At 38.2% G+C, this 23,299-nt stretch overlaps 1 protein-coding gene across 1 annotated transcript in view; it reads right to left on the bottom strand.

The window, feature by feature from the left end:
* Window positions 1–2,326: 2,326 nt before the first annotated feature.
* Window positions 2,327–23,299, bottom strand: part of bbs2 (Bardet-Biedl syndrome 2) — a 75,920-nt gene continuing 54,947 nt past the window's right edge. Inside the window, exons 14-18 of the mRNA XM_072547690.1 lie at window positions 19,997–20,128; window positions 11,601–11,735; window positions 7,647–7,762; window positions 5,143–5,291; window positions 2,327–4,419 (exon numbers count right to left, since the gene is read on the bottom strand). Of these exons, the coding sequence (XP_072403791.1) occupies window positions 4,313–4,419; window positions 5,143–5,291; window positions 7,647–7,762; window positions 11,601–11,735; window positions 19,997–20,128 (639 nt within the window). The 3' untranslated portion in view covers window positions 2,327–4,312. The remainder of the gene's footprint in view (window positions 4,420–5,142; window positions 5,292–7,646; window positions 7,763–11,600; window positions 11,736–19,996; window positions 20,129–23,299) is intronic.

The following is a 23,299-nucleotide window of genomic DNA, read 5'->3' as shown; positions in this document are numbered from 1 at the left end:
CCATTGTGACCCTGTGCTCTACCTCATCGTCCTTTTCTCCAGGTCTCCCAGCTGCTGCTCATGCTTCTGCAGCATGAGAGAGACTGGAGCCAGTTTCTCTTCAATCTGTTTTCCCAGCATCTCGCGAGATTTTGAGAGCTGGTTCACCAGGTCCTGGAGAGTAATCGGCTCCGAGGCTGCTGCAGGCTGAGCTGCAGACCCGGCCTCGGATGCTCCTCCTCCCTTTTTAGGCATTTCTGGACAGGTAAGTCAATTTTTAAATGTTTCTTGGGGCTCCACAATCTTTCCAATGCCCCAAGAAATCCTGATGACCTGGATAGGGTGGGTTAAAGGACCATCCTGCTCCTGCTGCAATGTGAAGCTCTGCAGTGTGATCTTCTCAGATCGCCGCCATCTTAGATTCCCCCCCGGATGAGGGATTTTAAGATTGGGGGCACATTTTTAAGGCGAGAGGACCGAGATTTCAAAAAAGACATGAGGCAAATTTTTACACAGAAGGTGGTTCACATGTGGAATGAACTTCTGAGGAAGTGGTGGATGTGAGTACAATTACAATGTTTAAAAGACAGTTGCCTAGATACATGAGTAAGCAGGTGGGAATAGTTTCGTTTATGATTATGTTCAGACAGAAGGGTCTGTTTCCATGCTGTATGACTAAGTTACTGGTTCAGGGTTCGTCACCATTTTTCTGCTGAAAGTTTTATATAATACCCTCCTCTAATGGTTTCACTCTCTCCTCCATACACACACAGTATTGACTACCCTAGGAACAATTCTGTAGAAAGACTACTTCCATGAAGTATCAGAAAGTGACCTACTAACATTGGCTAGAATTTGTGCTGAAGGCTAACACAAACTTTCCACTGTTTTGGGTGCTTGGATTCAACACTCTGCCTTACTGTTTTCCTAGCTCATATTAATGAATTGGGGATCGAATGGGAAATTTTCCTAGTTTATGCAAGTCACTTGATGGATCAAACTATAATACATTGCCATGCATGTCCTGTGTTCAATCAGAATGACTACTTATACTATCCTTCTTTGCAGTCTAATTTTCTGCAGAGTTACATATGCTATTTCCAAATCTATAGCTGGCACTCTGGTCTATCACTTCATCATTTCCTCAGCTAGGATAACAGTCATGGATAGGCTAAAATTTCTCAGTTGAACATTAATACGGAAGAAATCGTATTTACATTCATTAAAAAGTTTGTGCTTTATAACTGCCAGTCTCCTCACCTACAGTTTGCAAAGGCTGCATGTGCCCGTACAGAGAACACTTCCACTAGTCTGACCAAGACAACGTATTGCAGGTATGAAACCGTTACTTGCCCACCTTCAGCTAAACTTTATGGCTACTGCACTCATACTGCTGCTGCCAAAATCCTTTCTCCAAACTGTACCTTTACTCTAGATCATATTTTTCATATACCTTCTTCAATAATTTCTCAAGTTCATCCTCTGTAAGTCTGAAATTCTGTGCTGTTCCACACTAAGTTCCATTTCTGCGTGATTTAGTGATTTACATTGGTCCTAATCACTAAAACATTTCAAAATATTGCTCCCATTTACCTACTTGTTACATCCTGCTTTTTTGTGTCCCTTGCTAAGCTCTTTGATCATCACATTCTCTCTTCTCTGTTCTAATATTGATTGTAGAATTTACAGCACAAACCCTTATTTAAAATCCCTGTGCCTCTCTCTCTATGCAGTTAACTTTCGTCACAATACCTGTATATGCTTCTGATTGGTCATCCTCCTATTAATGTAATTTATACTTAGTCACTTCCCCAAAGCAGAAAACGAAGTGCAAAGTTGACTATCCAAATAACTTAATGTAGCATCCTCCCAACAAGCAGAGAAAGCTCTCAACTCACCTTGGCAGGATTTAAGAGTTCTGATGCAGTAAGTGTGCAACCCAGTCGAAGCTCAATTCTTCTTTAAGTTCATTAAAACTGGGCATTAGTCAATTTACTGAATATTAAATTTCTTTCTTCTCAACCCTCAGTACTTGACAGCCCCACCCCTCCTCTTATTCATCTCTCATCTCCCTTCCTCAATCCCCTCCAGGATTTTGGGCATAAGTCCTCCCCTGAAGGACTTATGCCCAAAACGTCAACTCTCCTACTCCTCGGATGCTCCCTGACCTGCTGTGCTTTTCCAGCGCCACACATTTTGGTTCTGACCTCTAGCAGCTACAATCCTCACTTTCTCCTCCTCAGTACTTGATTTTCTATTTACTCAGTTGATGAAAGACAGAACAATAGAAGGTCCAATTAATACACACAAATTTCAATTCAAATCACAGATGACAGCAAAGAGCCTATTACTTAAACATCATATAGTTTATTGCAATTTACTAAAAGGTAATATTTACAAATGTCAACAAAATTAAATACAAATTGCCTTACTTCAGGAATAAAAGAAAGATTTTCAATTATGACATCTTTCATAACCTCAGGTGGCAGTTTACACTTTACAGCCAAGGAATTACTTTGCTGAACTTCATAATGCAGAAAATATAAAAGCCAAATTTTGCTTAAAATGATTCAATAAAGTGCTATGAACAGATTACTTTTTTTGTAATGTTAGTGGAATGTCAGTCAGGACACCAGAGAGAACTTTTCAATTCACTGACATAATGTAAGAGATCGTTTATGTCCATGTCCTCTCACAGTACTACACTACCTGCCCTGAAATGTTTGCCTAGATTTTATGCTCTGGAATCAAGCCTCACTCCAAAGAACCACAGCTTTTTTGCCTCAGAAACAAGAATGCCATCAGCTGAACAATGACTGACAATATCTTGGAAAGAATTTAGTTGTAATTCTGACACAACTGATTAGATATTCAGAATGGCAGGTAGCAAGAATGGCTAAGGCCATTGTTTGGAGGTTAGAGTGTCTGGAATTGGACAGGGAATGGTGAGGATGTTGCAATATTTTGAGGTTGGTTAAAATGGTTGTATAGAATAAGTCTAGTTACAGAATATGATTGGATAGCAGATAATTAATATTGCAGTTAGGTGCAAGATACGAAGGATAGTTTGGAGTGGAATAGGGATAATAAAATAGGAAATAGGTGTGAAGAAGTGATTGCTATTGCAATATGGCAGTTTAGTTGGGATTACAGGATTGCAGATATGTGGGTAGTTATTGAATAATATAAAATATTTGATATAGATAAAATATATCGAAAACAAATCAAGCATATATAGGGTGAGAACAAAGGACACAAAAACGAGAGGTGCATATTGGGCAAGCAGAAGAGATTGCTAGTCGTACTGTATTATCAGTTTATTGTAGATGTTAATAACTTAGATGTGGTTTAGTTTCAGTCATTGGAATTCTCCACGCTAGAGCCACGCAAGCAGATGTGATGCTGCTTCAGTTACATTAGTGTTTACTTAAAAAAAATTATAGCCAGTTTGGGAACCTGTTCCCTGCTTATTATTTTGGAATAGCATGGTGTCATAACTATTCAAAGTTATGTTTACGAATTTAAAAACACACATCAAGTAAGAAGGTATATGATCAAACATTGCCATATATTGGTCTAGTTGCATTTGGATCACATGGCAATATTATCAGAATTGAAGACCTTTGCATGTTCTTTTGACATTGCATATACAAATGCACCATGTTCTGTAGCTGTTTGATTTCCAAACTGACAATTCAGTAGGATTGATTAGTAGTCTGTATACTGATTTTATTATTAATTTTAATACAAAATGTCAAAATAATTTATCTCTAGTGTCTGAACTTCTTTGTATTCACTTGTAGGCATTGGGGAATAGCCAGCATTTATTACCTCTGCCCAGATGCCCTTGAGAAGGTGATGGTCAGCTGATTTGTTGAACTGCTACAGTCCACGTACTGTAGTTTGAAAATTTATACAAAAATTAATTTAGTAGGTTAAGGGTGAAGGGAAGATAATGAGTATGAACTGAAGAGGCTACTTGGAGGGGTAGGAGGGATGCATGGAGGTAGTAGATGGGGGAACTGAGAGTGTGAACAGATGTTCGAAGTAAACCACATCTGTTTAATTTCTTAACATTTTGTGGCACATTTCAAATCCTATATGACCTTCTCTATAGCTTTAGTTTTCTGGTACTTTACTCATTTATACCATGATATCTAGAACATAAGATAGTTAAACTCGAGATAGACCAGCTTACCCAGCTGGATTTGGGTGCGATGGTTTGGAGTTGATACAGTCAACTTTGCATATATTTGCACTGCTTGTGTGCCTTGTTACTGTTTATGAACCAACTCTAGTTCTACTATTGCCTTGGTCACTACCTCTGAACTTCTCAAGACAAAGTGCTGCCAGCACGAATAATTTTGAAAAGAGCACTGACATTATTATTTTTGATTGCATCTCGACACGCAGAGATCACTTGGGTCTTGGGCTTCCCAACTGGAAGATAATAAAACAAAACATATTGGACAATGAAAGGTTTCAATGCACCAAGAACACTTTCTAATTAAATAGTAACTAGGTTCACTCTCCACAACCACTTTAACCAACTTCAAAATATTTTACCATTCTAACCATTCCCTGCCCAATTCTAGACATTCTAATTTCCAAACAAAGTACTAGTCAGCCAATAGCAAAAGCTTATACTCTATAATGTGCAAAAATATTCAATCTTATAAATCGGGTCTCTTGGTATTCTGAAGATGGTTCTGACAAACTGTTCCCTGCTAGCAACACATTTAGTAGTTGACCGAATCAGCTGTAGACTCAAAAAGACCAGAAATTCTTTGCGTTTTTCACCTTGAAATGAATAGTACTTTGTATTATACATTAAATAAAATTCGACAACAGGAAAAGGAATTTGGTCCATTCAAATTTTTTATTCTAACAGGTCTCAATTTATCAGGTTTTCAGAGTTTTCCTAACCCAAAACTCTGTTGAATCAGATTTACCCAGCTCCCATTGGAAACTTAAGATGGGGTCAGTGAGATGGATTTTTTTTGTTTTAATTTTCTGTGCACAACAGTCACAGAGAGTTAGATAAAGCAAAAAAAAGAGATAACAGTTCATACCACCAGGTATTTGCACCTTTTGATTCGTATTAGTTATTTTTCTAGTCATTCATGCTTACTATAAAAGTCACTTTATTACTCTTTAACTCACCTCGTAAGCGTCCTGCCCTCTGTATTGCCTGATTCACTGCTCGCAGACAAGTCAAAAGTTCAGTATGATTATTACAGCGAATCTTGTAACCATTTATCAAATCTCGATTTAAGTCAAAAAGTTCCATGTATCCTTTCTTCATACTTTTCCTAAACAAAGCAAGAGAAGAGTTCAGAAATGATAGAGAGCTTTAATTTGAATTCTTTAAAAGATGTGGGTCCTCAGCATAACATTTGTCTTGATATATCCAAAAGATATTAAACTACATATGGTATATGCATCCTTCAGATAAATAATGCTTCATAGCATTAAAAAAAGTTGCAATGGGCAGTGTCCTCCCCTTGTATCCTTGCCTTGTTGAATTGACGATTCATTGCACATCTTTAATTCATTCCCTCTCAGTCCTTCAAATCTGTGAACCCTCAGGACTTCCTCAAATGTTAGTCTTTTAAATCTCAGCCTAGTCACTTAAACATTGCTTCATGACTAATGCTGATATTTTTCTAAACTTTTCACCATCGATACTGCCTTGCGGTATGAGCCTTGCTCATTATTAAAAATAATAACCTCTTTTCTTGAAGGATAGAGCCAACAAGCAGGCAGGTCACACTGGATTTGCTAAATGAGTCAGATTTAACTAATAACCTGACAGTAATATAAAAATATCCAAAGATCATTACATAACCAAATTCTATGATAAATGGAAAGTAACACTATTATTAAAATCCTAGATTTTGGGGAGACTAATAATAGTAAGCTAGTCAAAACTGCTATTAGGTAAATCAACAGAGGAACACTGGGAAGTACAGGTGCGTCGTCCCCCCCCAAGTGGGTGAAACGTTCCAAGATCTACCGCAGATGCCCGAAACCACGGATAGTAGCGACCTTATCATTTAAGTGGAAAACTTAGCTCCCCAGCAGCCCCAGGGAATTATTTCTGGAATGTTCCGTGTAATATTTGGGGCCATGGTAAACCAAGGATAACTGAAACCATAGAAAGCGAATATGTGGATACAGGGGTTCTACAGTAATTCCAAAATAACAACTTAATACAGGATCAGTATATAACACTAAGTAATAATAGTTCAGTTTTCCAAATTAAACAACCATGGTCAAATTTAGAGAAATTTGAGCAGATTAAAGAGCCAACATGGATTTATAATAGGAAAATTATAGTGCACAAACCTAATCAATTTTTGAGGAAATAATTAAAGCAGTAAACATGGCAATATTTATGGGTGTAACTTCTAAGAACTAACAGATGGCATTCTGGAAGGTTATGTATAAGCGAAAGTTCAGCCCTAATTAAATTGATGGTAAAGATTTGATCTGGCTAGGGATAATGGACATCATCTTGAACAGGAAGAATGAGATTAGTAGTGACTCTACATGCAGTGGCTTGAACTATTCAATATTTATCAGTTAGATAACACAACAAAACAACCATATACAAAGTTGACCATGACACAAGGACTAACTGATCCAGATAAAATATAAAGATACAGAAGAATGAATTGAAAGAGTACACAAAGCTATGCCAGATGAATTTCAATAAAGTTACCTTGTGATCATCAATTTTGGATCAAGAAAAAATAGATTTGAGAATGTTTTAAAATGGTAAAATGTTAGGAACAATGGAGCTTCAAAAAGATTTAAAGACTCCACATACACACATCACTAAAAGGTTAAGTACTAAAAATAATTCAAGAATACTAATGGTTATTTTGACATTTGTGTTCACAAGGCCAGACTTTATAAAGAGAGACAAAAAGCAATGGATACTGTCTCAATTAATAATGCTAAAGCTGAGATCAATGAGTACAAGCTGACTGAGATTTATCACAGCAAGGGGAACTACGCCAGTAGGACAAGAGAAGGTTGGTCAGTCAGGCAACAGGAACTTGTGTGGACAAGTTAGCCCAATAGCAACATCTTTAACTTAGAAAATCACTGAAGCTTGATGGGCCAAATTAAACTTTCCTTTCTTGCAGGAGCTGTTTGTATGTTTCTTTTCATGCGCTCTTTTCAGGGTTACTGTACAGTAATCAGCAACATCAAACATGTTTGAATTTTCCCTTTGTCACAAGCCTAATGATATTGCAACCAAATGTAATATGCCCAATGTTGCCATCGTGGACACCAGATAATTTAAAACAGACGAGATTTGGACCAGGACCATGTGGCCAAGCACTAAAATGACTGGTATATTTACCCATTGAACTAAGGATGCTTCAGTAAAGTTATTTCAGACAGTAAATCTATAACTTACTTTCTCACCTCCAATCATTCACCTGCAGTTGGTGATACAGAGAATTTCAAACTAGCTCATATTTCTAGGCAAGAGACAGAATTACTTCAAGGTTTGAATACCATGATTTGCACCTAAAGATGTATCAGCATGTGGTCTTGTAATCTAGAGAAAAACTGTTCAGCTACGTTTGTTTATTTTTAACCCCCTGTATCTTATTAAATAATCATTTAGCACCATCATATCAGTTACTCACATGTCTCCCATTAGTCGTGCATCCTCTGCCCGGACCATCAAACTACGGACTAGGTTGGAATGATCGGCCATCTCAGCTGTGAGCTTTTGATGTACAGAATGGTAGTCATCCACCTGCCAGGATGGAATCGTACAAATCAGTACATTGTGCAAGCCAATTCTCCCACTGGTTGGTCAAAACAGTTGTATTTCAGAGACTAAAAGGTATTGAAGATTGAATCAAAATAATATTAATAATTGAGTCATTATTGTCTCTCCTAATCTGGCTTTTCCAACTCCCAGATGGGTAATAAAGAATACAAGGCAAACCCACATCATAGTCTTGAATATGGGAGTTTCTTTGTGCTTTGTATATATAAAAGGAAAATATATTCACAAGCAATTTCTGAACTGACAGCACCAGGGAGCCAGGTTCAATTCCACCCTTGGTGACTGTGTGGGATTTGGACAGTTTACCCCTGTCTTCATGGGTTTCTCCTCACAGTGGAAACCTGGGGTGCTCTGGTTTCCTCCCACAGTCCAAAGATATGCAAGTTAGGTGGAGTGGCCAAGCTAAATTGCCCATAGTATCCAGAGATGTGTAGGTTAAGTGGGTAAGCCATGGGAAGTGTTGAGCTACAGGGATAGGTTAAGTCTGGGTGGGATACTCTTCAGAGGGTCAATGTGAACTCATTGGGCTGAATGGCTTGCTTCCACACTGTAGGAATCATATTAACACCTCGGTTCTTACTACAGGTCAGGCATTAGGTGAGGATTAGCTGGGTTGAAGATATTTAGACTTTGTTCAATAAATAATATACTTTCATATGTAGCTTTCAGAGTGGGAGTAATTCATTATTAGGGAAACAAATCCTGGAAGCAAGTTCTGTTGCAAGGTCACATTGAAACTTTGAACCATATTTCCCTTATGAAGAGGAAGGACAGAACCTGTGAGAAATACTATTTCTGAAGAACATTTCAGCATTTACAGCTTCATTTCAACTTCTGTTTCCTTTTCCTTTCTGTTTCCACCCTGCAGGCACTCTGCCTCTATTCCTGATGAAGGGCTTTTGCCCGAAACGTCGATTTTCCTGCTCCTCGGATGCTGCCTGAACCGCTGTGCTTTTCCAGCACCACTCTAATCTAGAATCTGGTTTCCAGCATCTGCAGCCCTTGTTTTTATCTATGTAGCTGAGGTGGACTGGACAGGACTACTAACTAGTGGGAGGCTAGTGAGATCTCAATGGCACAAAGCAGACATGTTCCCTCCAAAAACAAGAATGGTACTACCAAATCTAGATCCCCATGGTTGCCTATGACAATGCAAGGAAAGACTAAACACAAAAAAAAAACTTATGACAGTCACAAAACCTCAACACTGCAGATGCCTAAAGGAGGTGTAAAAAGTATAGGGATCAAGTAAATAAAGGAATTAGGAAATCAAAGAAAGGCTATGAAAAAATATCAGAAAGGAAGATAAAGGAAAACCTAAAGATGTTTTACCAATATATAAAGAGTAAAAGAATAGTTAAGTAAAATAGTGGGACCTATCATGATGAAAAAGGGAACTCAATTGAAGATGCAGAGCATATTTTTGTCTCTGTATTGACAAAGGGAAAGGATGATTGTAGATATATTAATCCTAGAGGAACCATTTGAAACGTTGGACAAAATATCATAAAAAGCAAAGAAATGTTAGAGGACTAGGAATCCCTGAAAGTGGATAAGTCACCAGGCTGGATGGATTGTTCCCTAGGATGTTCCCTAGTTCATGCTCTTCTCTAGACACATGCAAGGTGGTGGAGGGCTGGAGGAATATAATTGTGTTTCTGTCGTTTAAAATGGTATAAAGGAAACACAAAACAATCATACGTTAGTTAGTCTTTCTTTGGTGGTGGGAAAATTGTGACAGTCAATCTTGAGAGCGCGGGTAAAATGTTACATAGGAAGGCATGGACTAGTCAGGGATACCATGCTTTGTTAAGGGAAGGTCATGCCTTACAAATTTGAATTCTTTGAGGAAATGACAAGGAGGATCAATGAGGATAGTGCAGTGGATGTTGTCTACATGGGTTTTAATAAGGTATTTGACAAGGTCCCAGATGGGAGATTGGTCTGAAAAAAAACACGTGGGATATAGGGTAATGTGTCGAATTGGATCCAAAGTTAGTTTAATAACTTAAGCTGCCTTTGCCGAATGGAAAGCTGTTTCAAGTGGCATTCCACAGGGATTGATGTTGGGACCTTGCTGACTGTTTTATACATTAATGATTTGGACTGGAATGTTGGAGGTGGGAACAATAAAGAAATTTGCAGATGACACAATTGGACATGTTGTGGATAGTATAGAGGATATAGATGAAATGGATGTGAATATATTGAGATGTGTAGATGAAGTGAGAGATCTTGACATGCAAGTCTACAAGTCCTAAAAGGTGACAGTACAGACAGATAAGGTTGTAAAGAAGTCATATGGAATGTTCTCTATCACTGGCAGAAGTACAGAATACAAAAGTAAGGAAATAATGATGAAACTGTGTAAGTCACTGGTGAGGCCACAACTGGAGTAGTGTGTGCAGTTCTAGTCATCACATTACAGGAAGGATGTATTTGCTCTGGGGAGAGCACAGCAAAGATTTACTAGAATGTGGCCAGGGCTGGAGAATTATAACTACGAGAAGAGATTAGAGGGGTTGGGATTCTTTCCCTTGGATTGGCAAAGGCTGAGGGGTGACATGATTGAAGTATACAAAATTGTGACGGGTAGACATAAAGTAGAAGGAGGAAACCACTTCCCTTAGCTTGAATCTAGATATTAGTATTTGAACTCTGAGCCAAGTTCCAAAAGGATTAGAGGGCAAGTCAGGAAAAGCATTTATTACACAAGAGGATGGTGAGTGTTTGAATTCACTACCTGAACTGGTAGAGGTGGCAGAGATCCTAAATTCTTTTAAAAAGTACCTGGATCTCCAACTTAACTGCTGTAAGATGCAGGGTTATGGGTAGTGTGCAGGAAGGTTGGATTGAAAAGGGCATCTGGGTGTCTTTGGGTCAGCATGGACAAAAAAGGCTGAAAGGCCTGCTTCTGTATTTATCATTTCTATAGTTCTAAAGTAGATGTAGAAATACATTTACAGCATTCTAGCCTGACACATATAATCTGTTTGTACTTGTTATTGAAACCAATAGGCTTTCACACAGACAAGTACAAGTGAGGAATGGAGAGCTATTTGTTCCAAAATTCAATCAATTACTCAATCTTTCAAATTTTTGTAGTGTGTTGATGAATGCAAGTTACATGCTTTAGTTCCGCCACAGTAACTAAACAACCTTCATTACAACAACATAAACAACTGGAATTATAGGCAGAGCTACCTATCAACTGCCAATCATAAACGGGCCATACTTCATAGTTGAAACAACATAATGTGGTTTAAAGCTAAGTATGAGTATTTCAATAAAGCTTTATCATATTAAATTTTACCTTATTTATATTTTAGCCTCAATTCAAATTATGGCCATTCCATCGACATGGATCATACATTTTATTTTAGAAAGGCCTCGAAGTAGCTTCAAAGGAAATCAATATTCATATAAGCAACAAGTGGTATGCCTCTGAAAGTTCCTCTTAAAAATAGTTTTGACCACCTATTTATTACATTTAACTTTTCTTTCTGGATAAATAAACAAGTGCTACTGTAACTGTAATTTTCAGAAACTGCCAGTTCATGTTTAGAAAAATCTGTCTCAAGTAACTGTTGTGAAAAGTGGAGGAATGTAACAACTGAATTAGGGGATTGACAGAGAAATAATTCAGCTGATCTGTTTGGTGCACTCTTAAAAACACTTCAGTTTAAATGAAAAAAAATTTCCTAGTGAAATATTAACAAAGTGATCCATGATGTCAAACGCTCCTGATGATGTTGGTTGGCATGTCTGTATGTGGAAGTTAGTGGATAAACATTGCACCTCCCTGAACAAATATTTGACGCAGCTCTTCAAAATAAGCTGGGAAGTCTGCTTCTGCCTGGAGATCTTCAATGGCCAAGAAAGATGCCATGGATTGGATAAGTTCACCAGCAAGGTCAATGTCCTCTGTTCTGATGGTGACCTGTTCATTGGAAACAAATGTCAAATCATCAAAAGCAGGCACCTTCCAAAATCAGGTAGGAAGGAATAAAGTCATGTTATTTCATGTAATCCCCCTTGCAATGACAGCACTCTCCAGTCCTCTGCTGGGAAGATCTGAAGCTTTGTCTCAGCAGCAGTAACAAAAAATTAACAAGAATTAATTCCAAATGTTCACTAAAAAGTTAAAGTGCAACAATAAGAAAGTTCACTCCTCCAAAAGAAAGTTGCACCCTCAACCTAACTATTATAATCTCCCTGGTGAGATGAACAACTACAAATGAATTCTACAAGAGGACAAATCCCACTACAAGAGGCCAAAGATACAAGGAGGATCTCGTGTTAATAATAAAAATTATAATGTTCAGCCTTGACTAAATGTATCAATCCCATCTTGAGGAGCGACCAGTATGAAACTGAACACTTTCATACAATATTCCTTCTTCACAATGTAGTTATTCTGTTTGCCTTCAAACTTGGTCTTATCTAAACATTGACCAGATTCTTACAAGTTAATTCATAAGACACTAATTAACCTTCAGAGGAGTTTATTTTACACAGAATACTATAGCATAGAAGGAGGCCATTTAGCTTATTGTGCTTGCTTTGTGAAAGAGCAATGCACTCAGTTTCATTACCTGGCTCTCTCCCTGGACTCCTGCAATTTACTTCCTTTAATTATTTGTCTTATTTCCTTTTGAAAGTTGTTATTGAATCTGTTTTCACATTATTTGTATTACAATTATCCCAGCTTTACTGCAAGAGAATTGACAATCCTCTTGTATGCTTTCTTTAATCCTCTCTGCTTCAATATGTACAAATTTACTCCTCTGTACAGCTAAATAAATCTCCAGGTCTGCGAGGGAGAGGAGAAAGTGTGGCAATGCAACAATTGTAGGAGGAATAGATAGTCACTTCTATGGTTGCAAACGAGACTCTAGGATGCTATGTTCCTTCCCTTGGGCTACAGTCAAGGATGTCTCAGAGCTGCAAAAGAACATTCTGGAAAGGAAGTGTGAACAATCAGGGGTTGCAGTACCAATGACTTAAATTTTAAAAAAGAGATGAGGTCCTAAAAGTAGAATGAGGAGTTAAGAAGTAGTTTGAAAGATAGGTCATCAAAGGTAATGATCAGATTCCTGAGACATTGGAAACAAAAACAAAGTTGCTGCAAAACCTCAGCAGGGCTGGCAGCATTTGAGAAGAGAAATCAAATGTTTCAAGTTCTTCCTCAGATCACCAGGCCTGAAACATTAATTTTGATTTCTCTTCACAGATGCCGCCAGACCTGCTTAGCTTTTCCAACAACTTCTGTTTTGTTTCTGACTTACAGCATCTGCAGTTCTTTTGGTTTTTATCTTGGGACATTGCAACTGGTTCTGGGCAAGGTACAGTACAAACCAGAAGCCAGTACAAACTGGACTGTCACACGTTTGTAGGACGGGAACTGAAATCCTAGGGCAAGTATTTGTTAATGTGGGTGCGGCAGGTTTAAGCTAAATTAGTGAAGGGATGTGGGAACCTAAGCAGGGTGACAATGCAAAGTGAAACAAGGACAACAATAAAATGGAAAATGGTAGACAGGTTAATCAAGAGTGTGAGGAAAATAGGGCCACAATACCAAAAGTTAGGATGATTAAAAATGCAAAAAGACAATTCTGCATCTTAACACAGAGAGCATTCAGAATAAGCAGATGAATTGACAGGGTAAATCCATGTAAATGGAGTGATCTTGTAGCCATTATAGAAGCATAGATACAAGATCAGATTTGGAAACTCATCATGCAGGAATATTTGACCTTTTCGAAAGAGAGGAGGGAAGGAAAAGGTGATGGGGTAACACTGTTGAGATGAAATTAGGATAACTGATAGAGATGATCTAGGCTTGGATGATGTTGGGTGGAGGTAAATTACAGCAAGGGAAGAAACCACTGATAGGTGTAATATATAGACCTTCAAACAGTAGCTACACTGTAGGAAAGGGTGTAAATCAACAGCTAATCAGGGCATGTAAGAAGAATACAACAATAGTTATAGGGAATTTTAATCTTCATGTTGATTGGAAGGGTAGATAGGACAACAAATTCACAGTGCATTAAGGATAGTTTCCTCGGGCAATAGGTCATGGAGTCAATCAGGGAAGATGCTATCTTGAATCTGGTAATGGGTAATGATGCAGTTTAATAAATGACCTGACAATAAAAGATATCCTAAGAAGTAGTGATCATAACATGGGGTGGCACGGTGGCTCAGTGGCTAGCACTGCTGCCTCACAGCGCCAGGGACTCTGGTTCGATTCCTGCCTCGGGCAACTGTGTGGATTTTGCACATTCTCCCCTTGTTTGTGTGGGTTTCTTCCGGGTGCTCCAGTTTCCTCCCACAATCCAAAGATGTGCAGATCAGGTGTACTGGCCATGTTAAATTAACCATAGTGTTAGGCGCATTAGTTAGGGGTAAATATAGGAAAGGGAGTGGGTCATGGGTGGGTTACTCTTCGGAGGGCCAGTGTGGACTTGTTGGGCCGAAAAGCCTGTTTCCACATTGTATGGAATCTAATCTAATCAATAATATGATAGAGTATAAAATGAGTAACTGAGTTTGAAACAAATATTAAATAAAGGGAATTACAATGAAATGAGGATAAGAGTTAGCTAAAGTGGACTGGACACATATCGGAATGACAGTAAGCAATCAGTGGCAGATAAGGAGGTAATTCCTGACTTTCAGCAAAAATATATCCCTCTCACAGAGGGATAAACCAACTATGGCTAACCAAGGAAGTTAAGAAGAGTATAAAGTTGAATGAAAAAACATCAGGAGGTAAAAGTCAGTGACAGCCCTAAAAATTGGGATAAATTCAGAAGCTACCAAAGGAAGACTAAAAGGATAGTAAAGTCATAAAATAAATTATGAAGGCAAATTAATGAGTAGTAACAATAAGAGTTTCTTTAAATACATAAAAATATATTTTTAAGAGGAAGAGAATAAAGTGAACATTAGCCCCTTAGAAAAGGAATCTGGAGAGATCGTTTTGGGGAACAGGGAAATAGCAGAGGAGTTTAAAAGTTATTTCGCACCAGTTTTTACAGTTGAAGATACTTCAAACATCCCATTAATTCTAAAGAACACGGGAGAAATTACATACCACCACCAGAGAAGTCGTATTCAAACAAACTAATGGATCTAAAGACAGAAAAGCTCCCTGGCCCTTATAACATGCATCCTAGGATCCTAAATTAAGCAGCTACAGATCTAGTAGATGCATTGATTGTAATTTTCTAAAAATACTTGGATTCTGGTAAGTACTAGAAAATTGGAAAACTGCCAACGTGATACCACGTTTCAAAAGGGAGGCACAGACTGGTTAGCCTAACATCTACTATTGATAAAAGTGTTGGAATCAATTATTAAGGAAGTACTGGCAACATATTTGGAAAAAATATAATCTAATCAAGCAGTGTCGGGAAAGGGAAATCATGTCTAATATTCAAGTTTTTTGAGGAAGTCTCATTCAGAATAGATAGAAGGGAACCAGCAAGTGTGGTGTATTTCGATTTCCAGAAGGCACTTGACAATGTCTTTAACGAAAGGTTAAGTCATAGGATAACACTCAATGGTATTGGGGGTAGTATATTAATGTGGATAGAGAATTAGCTAATGGACATAAAACAGTCAGAGGAGATATGGAGTCCTCTTCTAGGTTGGCAACATTAAACTGTTGGGGGGGTGGAAGAGGTACACAGGGGTCAGTGCTGGGACCACAACTATTTGCAATATATATCAATAACTTAGTGGAAAGAAGCAAATGTAACCATAGTCAAATTTGCAGACAACACAAAAAGGCAGGTTGTGGGTGAGATCCAACAGTTAAAAGATACTGGGAGGTTAAAAAAGTGAGTAAAAGTTGGCAGTGGAGTATAATGTGGGAAAATGTGATGTTCAGTTTGGAAGGGAGAACAAAAAAACAGAATACTATTTAAATGGAGAAAAACTGCAAAAAGCTGCAACACAAAGGGATTTGGATGTATTTGTGCTTGAATACAGAGAGCTAGTATACCTATGCAGCAGGTAATCAAAAAGGCTAATGGAATGTTGGCCCTTATTTCAAGGGGATTGGAGTACTGTAGGGAGGTCTTATCACAACTTTACCAGATGCTGGTGAGACTACATCTGGAGCAGTCTGAGCAATTTTTATCTTTTTCAGGAAAAATGTTATTTCATTGGAGGCTGTTCAGAGAAGATTTACAAGGATGATCCCCATATTGAGGGATTATCTTATGAGCAAAGGCTAAACAGGTTGGGATTCTACTCATTGGAGTTTCGAGTAAAGGGAGGTGGTCTCATTGAAACATAAGATTCATAAGGGGTTTGACAGAGTGAATGCTGTTAGGATATTCCCCTTCCAATGAGAGTCTAGGACTAGTGGGCATAGTCTTAGAATAACAAATCAAAAATTTAAACTGGATGGTCACCAGATTAAGCTCAGCAAAATTTGGTGAATTAACCTGCCACAGGGACTCAAAAGTAGTGCTAAAACTGAGCTTCAACATAGACAAGATAAATTTAGTTAAGTTCCTCAATCCTGACCTTTATTTTGAGGTGTTCATTTGCATGGACAGGGTCAGATGCATGTTCATTGTGATGCCCTATGAAGAAGCACAGCCGTCAAAACTAACAACCTGGTTCACACTTCGGCAAAGTCTCAGAAAGCATCAGACAATTGAAAATGTCTTCTAGAGAAGAAGGTGGGAGAAAAATGAGAGAGACCAGGAAAAGTTTTTTTTAAAAAGGCTTATGGTCCCTCTCAATCTGTCTTTCTTAAGCAAGTCGGTAAATTATGTAAACTTATCCTTGTAACTGAGCATGCTAAATGCTGGGATCATTCCTGCTGATTTTCCTAATGTAGCAATCTACATTTAATGGTGCATAAATTCACATGCAATGGTTCAAGTGTAGCTTCATTATTGGGTTTTACAATGTTAAGATAAGTTAATTCCTTTTGTTATCAAATAACATTACCTGTAGTCCATAACAACTAGGTTGCTGGTAGGCACAGTGATAAAAAAAATCTGACTTACAAAATGAATCTTGATTGTTTCTTGAAGAATATGAATATTTGAACTGCCAGTGCAAGAGAGTAAAATTGACAAATTACAGATATTTCAAAACCTAATGAATGCAGCAAATGCAGACAAATGGTGTCGCATTTGCCTTTGAAATTGATACCAATTCTTGACTGACTGTTGGACAGCATAGACTGGACAGCTTCAATCAATGTTCAATAATTACAGCTGGTTCACAGTGTAAAGATTGAGAAAAATCATTCAAGAGCTTCACAAGTGTCATAAAGAGAAAGGTTCCACATTATGGCATATAAATTCTCAACAGGATAATGGATTTTGTCTGTATCATGGTGTAAATGCTAGTTTTCTTACTGTCGATGATTATCCTTTTTCTCCCATTCTCATCCCACTAGTCATGTTGGAATAAACAGCTCCTTAATAACAGAAAATGTTTGCAAGCAGAATAAATTGACAGCCCACAATGGACCGATAAGCATATTATGAAGTATCAATGTGCTGAAAAACCCTTGGAAATAAAAATATTGCAAGAATAATTGGTAAAAGATTGCTTAGAGTTTGATTTGAAGTAAATCATTATCCTGAACATAATGTTGATAAGTGTGAGGCCGTTCACTTTGGGAGCAAAAACAGAAAGGTGTATTATTTTATGAATGACTATAAATTGAGAGGGGGGGCACAGGCAATGAGATCTGGATGTCTTTGTACACCAGTCACTGAAGGGAGGCATGCAGTTGCAGCAGGCAGTCAAAAACGCAAATGACGTTGACTTTCATATCAAGAGGATTTGGGTACAGCAGCAGTGATGTCTTGCTGCAATCATATTGTAATACCATGTGTACTTTTGGTCTCCCTTTTATGTCAGTGAATGTTCTTGCTGTAGACGGACTGAAGCAAAAGTTTACCAGTTTGAATCTGGGAATGCAGGATGGATGCACAAAGAGAGGTTGAATTGGTTAGGAGTACATTCACTAGCATTCAGAAGAACAAGGAGGAATCTCACAAAAAAGTATAAAATTCTAATAAGACTAGACAGGCTAGATTCAGGAAGAATGTTCCTGATGACAGGGAAGTCCAGGATCAGGGTGTCACGGTCTAAGGATATGGGTAAACCATTTAGAACTGCAATAAGGAGAAATTTCTTTTCAGAGAACAGTGAGGCTGTAAAATTCGCTACCACAGAAAGCAGCAAGGCCAAGACATTGGATGGTTTCAAGAAGTAGTTGGAAAAAGCACTTGGGGCTAAAGGGATCAAAGGATACGGAGAAAAAGCAAGAACAGGCTATCGAGTTGGATGATGAACCATGATCATAATAAATGGTGGAGTAGGCTTGAATGACCAAATGGTCTAACCCTGCTCCAGTTTTCAATGTTTCGATGAAACACTTATGATTTATAAGAGAATACTGACATTGATATTTACAGTTGAAACTCAACTACTCCTTTAAGCACATTTGATGATTTCTGCAAAAAAAAAGCTTTGAATTTAAATAACACTGATAGGATAAGAAAGATAGAGAACTTTTCCTATGGAGAGATTTTCTCTAAATCCTTTGAGGTCATGAGTAAATTCACAAGGGTTAACTTTTCCAAATAAAGAAAATTAAAAACTTGCATTAATGTGGTATCTTTCATAACCTTATGACATCTAATGGCACTTTACAATAAAGATTTTTTTTCTAATGTATACTTTCAAAATATAGTCCCTCTTGTAATGTAAAGAAATATGGCATGCAATCAGCAATAAAAAAATTAGCAGAGCACATGCTTTATGTCTTAATGACTACTAAGTGTTAACCATGCAAAGTCCCATGCATTTATTCAAACGCTCTGCAGAATGTTTTACATACTCACTGATACATCAGTCTAGATTATATGTTTAATACTTTAAGAGTAAACTATAAACCCACAAACTTCTAGTTACATGCTCCCCACAAACTGAGGGCTCCTCACATTTTGGAATAAACACACTTCTACTACACTCCGTCCTGAGTAACTGAAATAGCAGGTAGGTTTTGCCATTCCAAAACTCTTTGAATTGGGTAGTATTGAACTCCAGGCAGAAAACTGACACAGGATCATAGCATTGCCCACCCTCCTTATCTAATCAAAAGAATGCCATATTGGACAACACTAATGAAGAAAGCTGGACAACCTACAAAAATCTAGACCTCGAGAGTGTGGTGCTGGAAAAGCATAGCAGGTCAGGCAACATCCGAAGAGCAGGAGAATTCTCGGATGCTGCATTACCTACTGTGCTTTTCTAGCACCACACTCTCGACTCTGATCTCTAACATCTTCAGTCCTCACTTTCACCTAATAAGTTTAGACCTGTTGTGAGGAGTTATTTAAACATTTCATAGGATTTTGTTAATACATGCAGCAAAGAAATAGGTCATTTAACCCAATCAGTCCATGCTGGTGTGAAACCACAGTTCTAGGCTCCTCCATCCATTCTCACCTAAACATCACTGACAATCATAGCAAACAACAATCATGGGGAGGTTTTCCTGTATAAGGCCTATTTAGCAGTGAAGAAGAGTAGCATGTTATATTGATCAGAGAATCAAGGCTGGCTGAAAAGGGACCCTGAAAAGAGATTTCTTTTCCTGTCAATAGGAAATCTAATAACATCTCGGCAACAGTCGAGCTATGTGTACAGTTCTGGGGAATCAAAAGAGATAAATGCTATAAGCTGTTGAGACTCATCAAAACAGCACCAGAGGTGATAAATTACAATTAATTGAAGACAATTCAGATACTTGGGTGATCTTCAAATGGTGCAATGATTAGATAAAATAACATTCAATAATGGTTCTTATAATTCTTTAAAAACGTAACGGTATAAATAAGAGAAGATTACCTTCTCTGATAGATAAGCCAGTTAGGAAGATTGTTACTATAAAAAACTACACCAAGGAAATTAAGTCAGCATAATGTTTTGTCACAAGATACAAGTGAAGCAAACACCATTGCACCTTTTAAGAGACAAACAGACATTTGAAGTCGAGGAAGACATGAAACTGTGGAGGCAAAACAAAGCTGTGACACTAGTTTGGTTTACTCTAGCATGACAGTCCATAAACATGGTCACAGTGGCATTCTTCTCTGTTGTGAATTTCTACAGGTCTGTGGTATTGTTTGTCAAATAAATTTATCTTACCTCTCCACTTGCATTCATTTTAATCCTCAGCTGTCCACCATCTCTTAGAGATGTGAAACAGATATCCAATGGCATGCTGGGACATTCAATATCTTCAGGTACGAGAAAGTTCTGATTCATCCACATCACAACCTGTAAAGAGCATAGTAAATGAGACAGAGGGGTAAACATAACCAGACAGCTCTCAACATATTACAGAAGAAATACATGCTCAGTTCCTATAATCAGGTTCATTCAGATTAAAGAGGAAGTGTTAACTCAGCATCAACCAGCTCTCAACACACATCTAAAACCACTATAACAGACACCTATGTCTCATCATTCAGCCATCTGCTTAATTTTAATTCTGTCTCGAAGATTTGTTTTATTCATTCATAGGATATGGGTGTTGGTGGCTGGGCAAGCATTTATTGTCCACCCCTAGTTGCCCAGATTGCAATTTAAGGCCAACAACATTGCTGTGGATCTGGAATCACATGTCGACCAGACTGGATAAGGATGGCAAATTTTCTTTCCTAAAGTGATCTAGATAGGTTTATACAACAATTGACAGTGATTCCCACTGGGCTAGATTTTTTTTAAATCAAATTCAAACTTCATCAGCTACCATACTGAAATTCAAACTCATTCCATCAGAATTTTATTTTACATTAGATTACTTAGTGTGGAAACAGGCCCTTCGGCCCAACAGTCCACACTGACCCTCCGAAGAGCAACCCACCCAGATCCATTCCCCTACATTTACCCCTTCACCTAACACTACGGGCAATTTAGCGTGGCCAATTCACCTAGCCTGCACATTTTTGGACTGTGGGAGAAAACCAGAGCACCCGGAGGAAAGCCACGCAGACACGGGGAGAATGTGCAAACTCCACACAGAGGCGGGAATTGATCCCGGGTCTCTGGCAGTGTGAGGCAATAGTGATAAACACTGTGGGCTTTAGATTACTATTCCAGTGGCATTACCACTAAGCCACTGTCTCCCCAAATAAAACTAAAGTACCAGACAGATGCACTGGACTGAATTTAACAGGCACCCCAATAGCTGGTTTGCTGGCGACAGTGGGCATTAAATTCAGAGTGATAGTCCTGTTGCTTACCCAAATGCCACAAGGCGTCAGTATTTTAATTAAGTGGGCATGAAGGTGATACCAAGGTGCCAATGGAATTGTTTAAAGATACCCTGAAAGCTGACTTGAAGAACATTGGTTTTGAGTTCAGTGGCCAGGAAGAGTGTTGACCATGCTATACAAGATGGTGAGCCCATATGACCAAAGTACAGTTAGCTTTAAAGTAGGCAGATGATGAAAGCCAAAGATGGAAGAGTGAGAAGAAAGCTAAAAAAGTCATGCAACTACTCATCAACCACAAATTGATCAAAGGACTGATCAATAACTGACTTTTGATATAATTTTGGAATTTTTTAAAGAGCTGTTTCTCACTTAGTGTCTTATTTTCCCTTTTCCACTTCCTTGATTTTTCACTGCCTTCACTATTATTTTTGCAGCCTTTCTATCTTTCTGCTCTTGTTTCATGCTCTGACTCTGTAGCAAACATCCTTCTTCTTCCAAGATTGACTGTCATTGAGAGTAACGTGTTTCAAAGGATAAGGTTACATGAAATGGTGGCTACTACAGAGAGGTGACTATAATTAGCTAATTATTTCAGTACATTCTACCCATTAGATGTTATCTTTTCCTATTATTTAATAGCTATCTTATATTTAAATTTATTAACTAACATGGAAACATTTCTCCTAATAAACCTCAAAGATCTCTATCAGGTAATCCCTCTTCTTTAGTTAGCAAAAGCATTACAGTGTGTTCAGCCTTTCCTGATAAGTATATGCATTCAGCTTTGGCATTGTCTTCATGAATTTGTTTTCTATGTTCTCTTGGTCCTTTATATACATTTAAAAATATAGAAATAAGAATTGTGCACAATACTCATAGAATCCCTACAGTATGGAAGCAGACTATTTGGCCCATCAAGTCTACACCGACCCTCTGAAGAGCATCACACCCCTCCTACCCTATCCCTATAACCCTGCATTTCCCATGGCTAACCCAGCTATCCTGCACATCCCTGGACACTATGGGCAATTTAGCATGGCCAATCCACCTAACCCGCACATCTTTGGACTGTGGGAAGAAACTAGAGCACGCAGAGGAAACCCGCGTAGACACAGGAAGAATGTGCAAACTCCACAGATAGTTGTCCAAGGGTGGCATTGACTACTGTAAGAGTAGTACCACTAAAGTTAATTCTAACTTTCACATAACTTCTTGGCTTTTAAATTTTATCCTCAAGAAATGATTCTGAGTTTATTTTATAGCTCCAATAATCTGCACTGTCATCCCTAGATCCTTTAACTTCAAAACCTCATTTAGAAACCCATGAGGCAAAACCTTTTTTTTAAATTCACTCATGGGATGTAGGCACTATGCCCATCCCTAATTGCCCTTCAGAAGGAGTTTCCTTCTTGAACTGTTAAAGTCTATTTGCTGTAAGCAGATCCACAATGCTAGGAGGGAATGATTTCCAGGATTTTGACTCCCTGATGCTAAATGAATGGTGATATATTTCTAAGTCAGATTGATAAGTGCTTTGGAGAGGAAGTTGCAGATGGTGATTTTCCAGAGGATTTTCTGTCCTTGCCCTTCTAGATGCAAGCTGATGCAGATTTCGAAGGTGCTGTCTAAAGAAGCCTTGATGAATCTTTTGCATTTTGTAGATGGTATACACTACTGCTGGTGTTTGTTAATGGTGGAAGGAGTAAATATTTGTCGGTGATGGCATGAAGCAGGCTGCTCTACCTTGAAAGATGTCAAGTTTCTTGGGTGATGTTGAAATTACATTCATCCAGGCAAGTGGGAGTCATTCCATTACACTCCTAACTTGAGCCTTATAGAGGGCGGACAGGCTTTTGGAAGTCAGGAGTTAAGTTACTCACTGCAAGGTTCCTAGCATTTAACCTGCTCTTGTACCACAGTATTTATATGGCTAGTCTGGTCAGTTTTATGGTCAATGGTAGCCCCCAGGATGTTGATAGTGGGATTTTCAGAGACTATAATACCAATAAGGACAATGGTTAGATTTCTCTTGTTGGAGATTGTCATTGCGAAGCACTTGCTTGGTGTGAATGGTATTTGCCACTTTTCAACCCTAACCTGGATATTTTTCACATCTCGGAGGTGGACTGCTTCAATATCTGAGGAATCATTAATTCTTCTGAACATTACGTTATCAGTGAACATGTCATTTCTGACATTATGATAGAGGGAAGGTCATTGATAAAGCAGT

The sequence above is a fragment of the Chiloscyllium punctatum genome, chromosome 26, assembly GCF_047496795.1.
Source record: "Chiloscyllium punctatum isolate Juve2018m chromosome 26, sChiPun1.3, whole genome shotgun sequence".
NCBI classification, from domain to species: Eukaryota; Metazoa; Chordata; class Chondrichthyes; order Orectolobiformes; family Hemiscylliidae; genus Chiloscyllium; species Chiloscyllium punctatum.
This window is presented reverse-complemented; position numbering and strand designations above follow the sequence as displayed.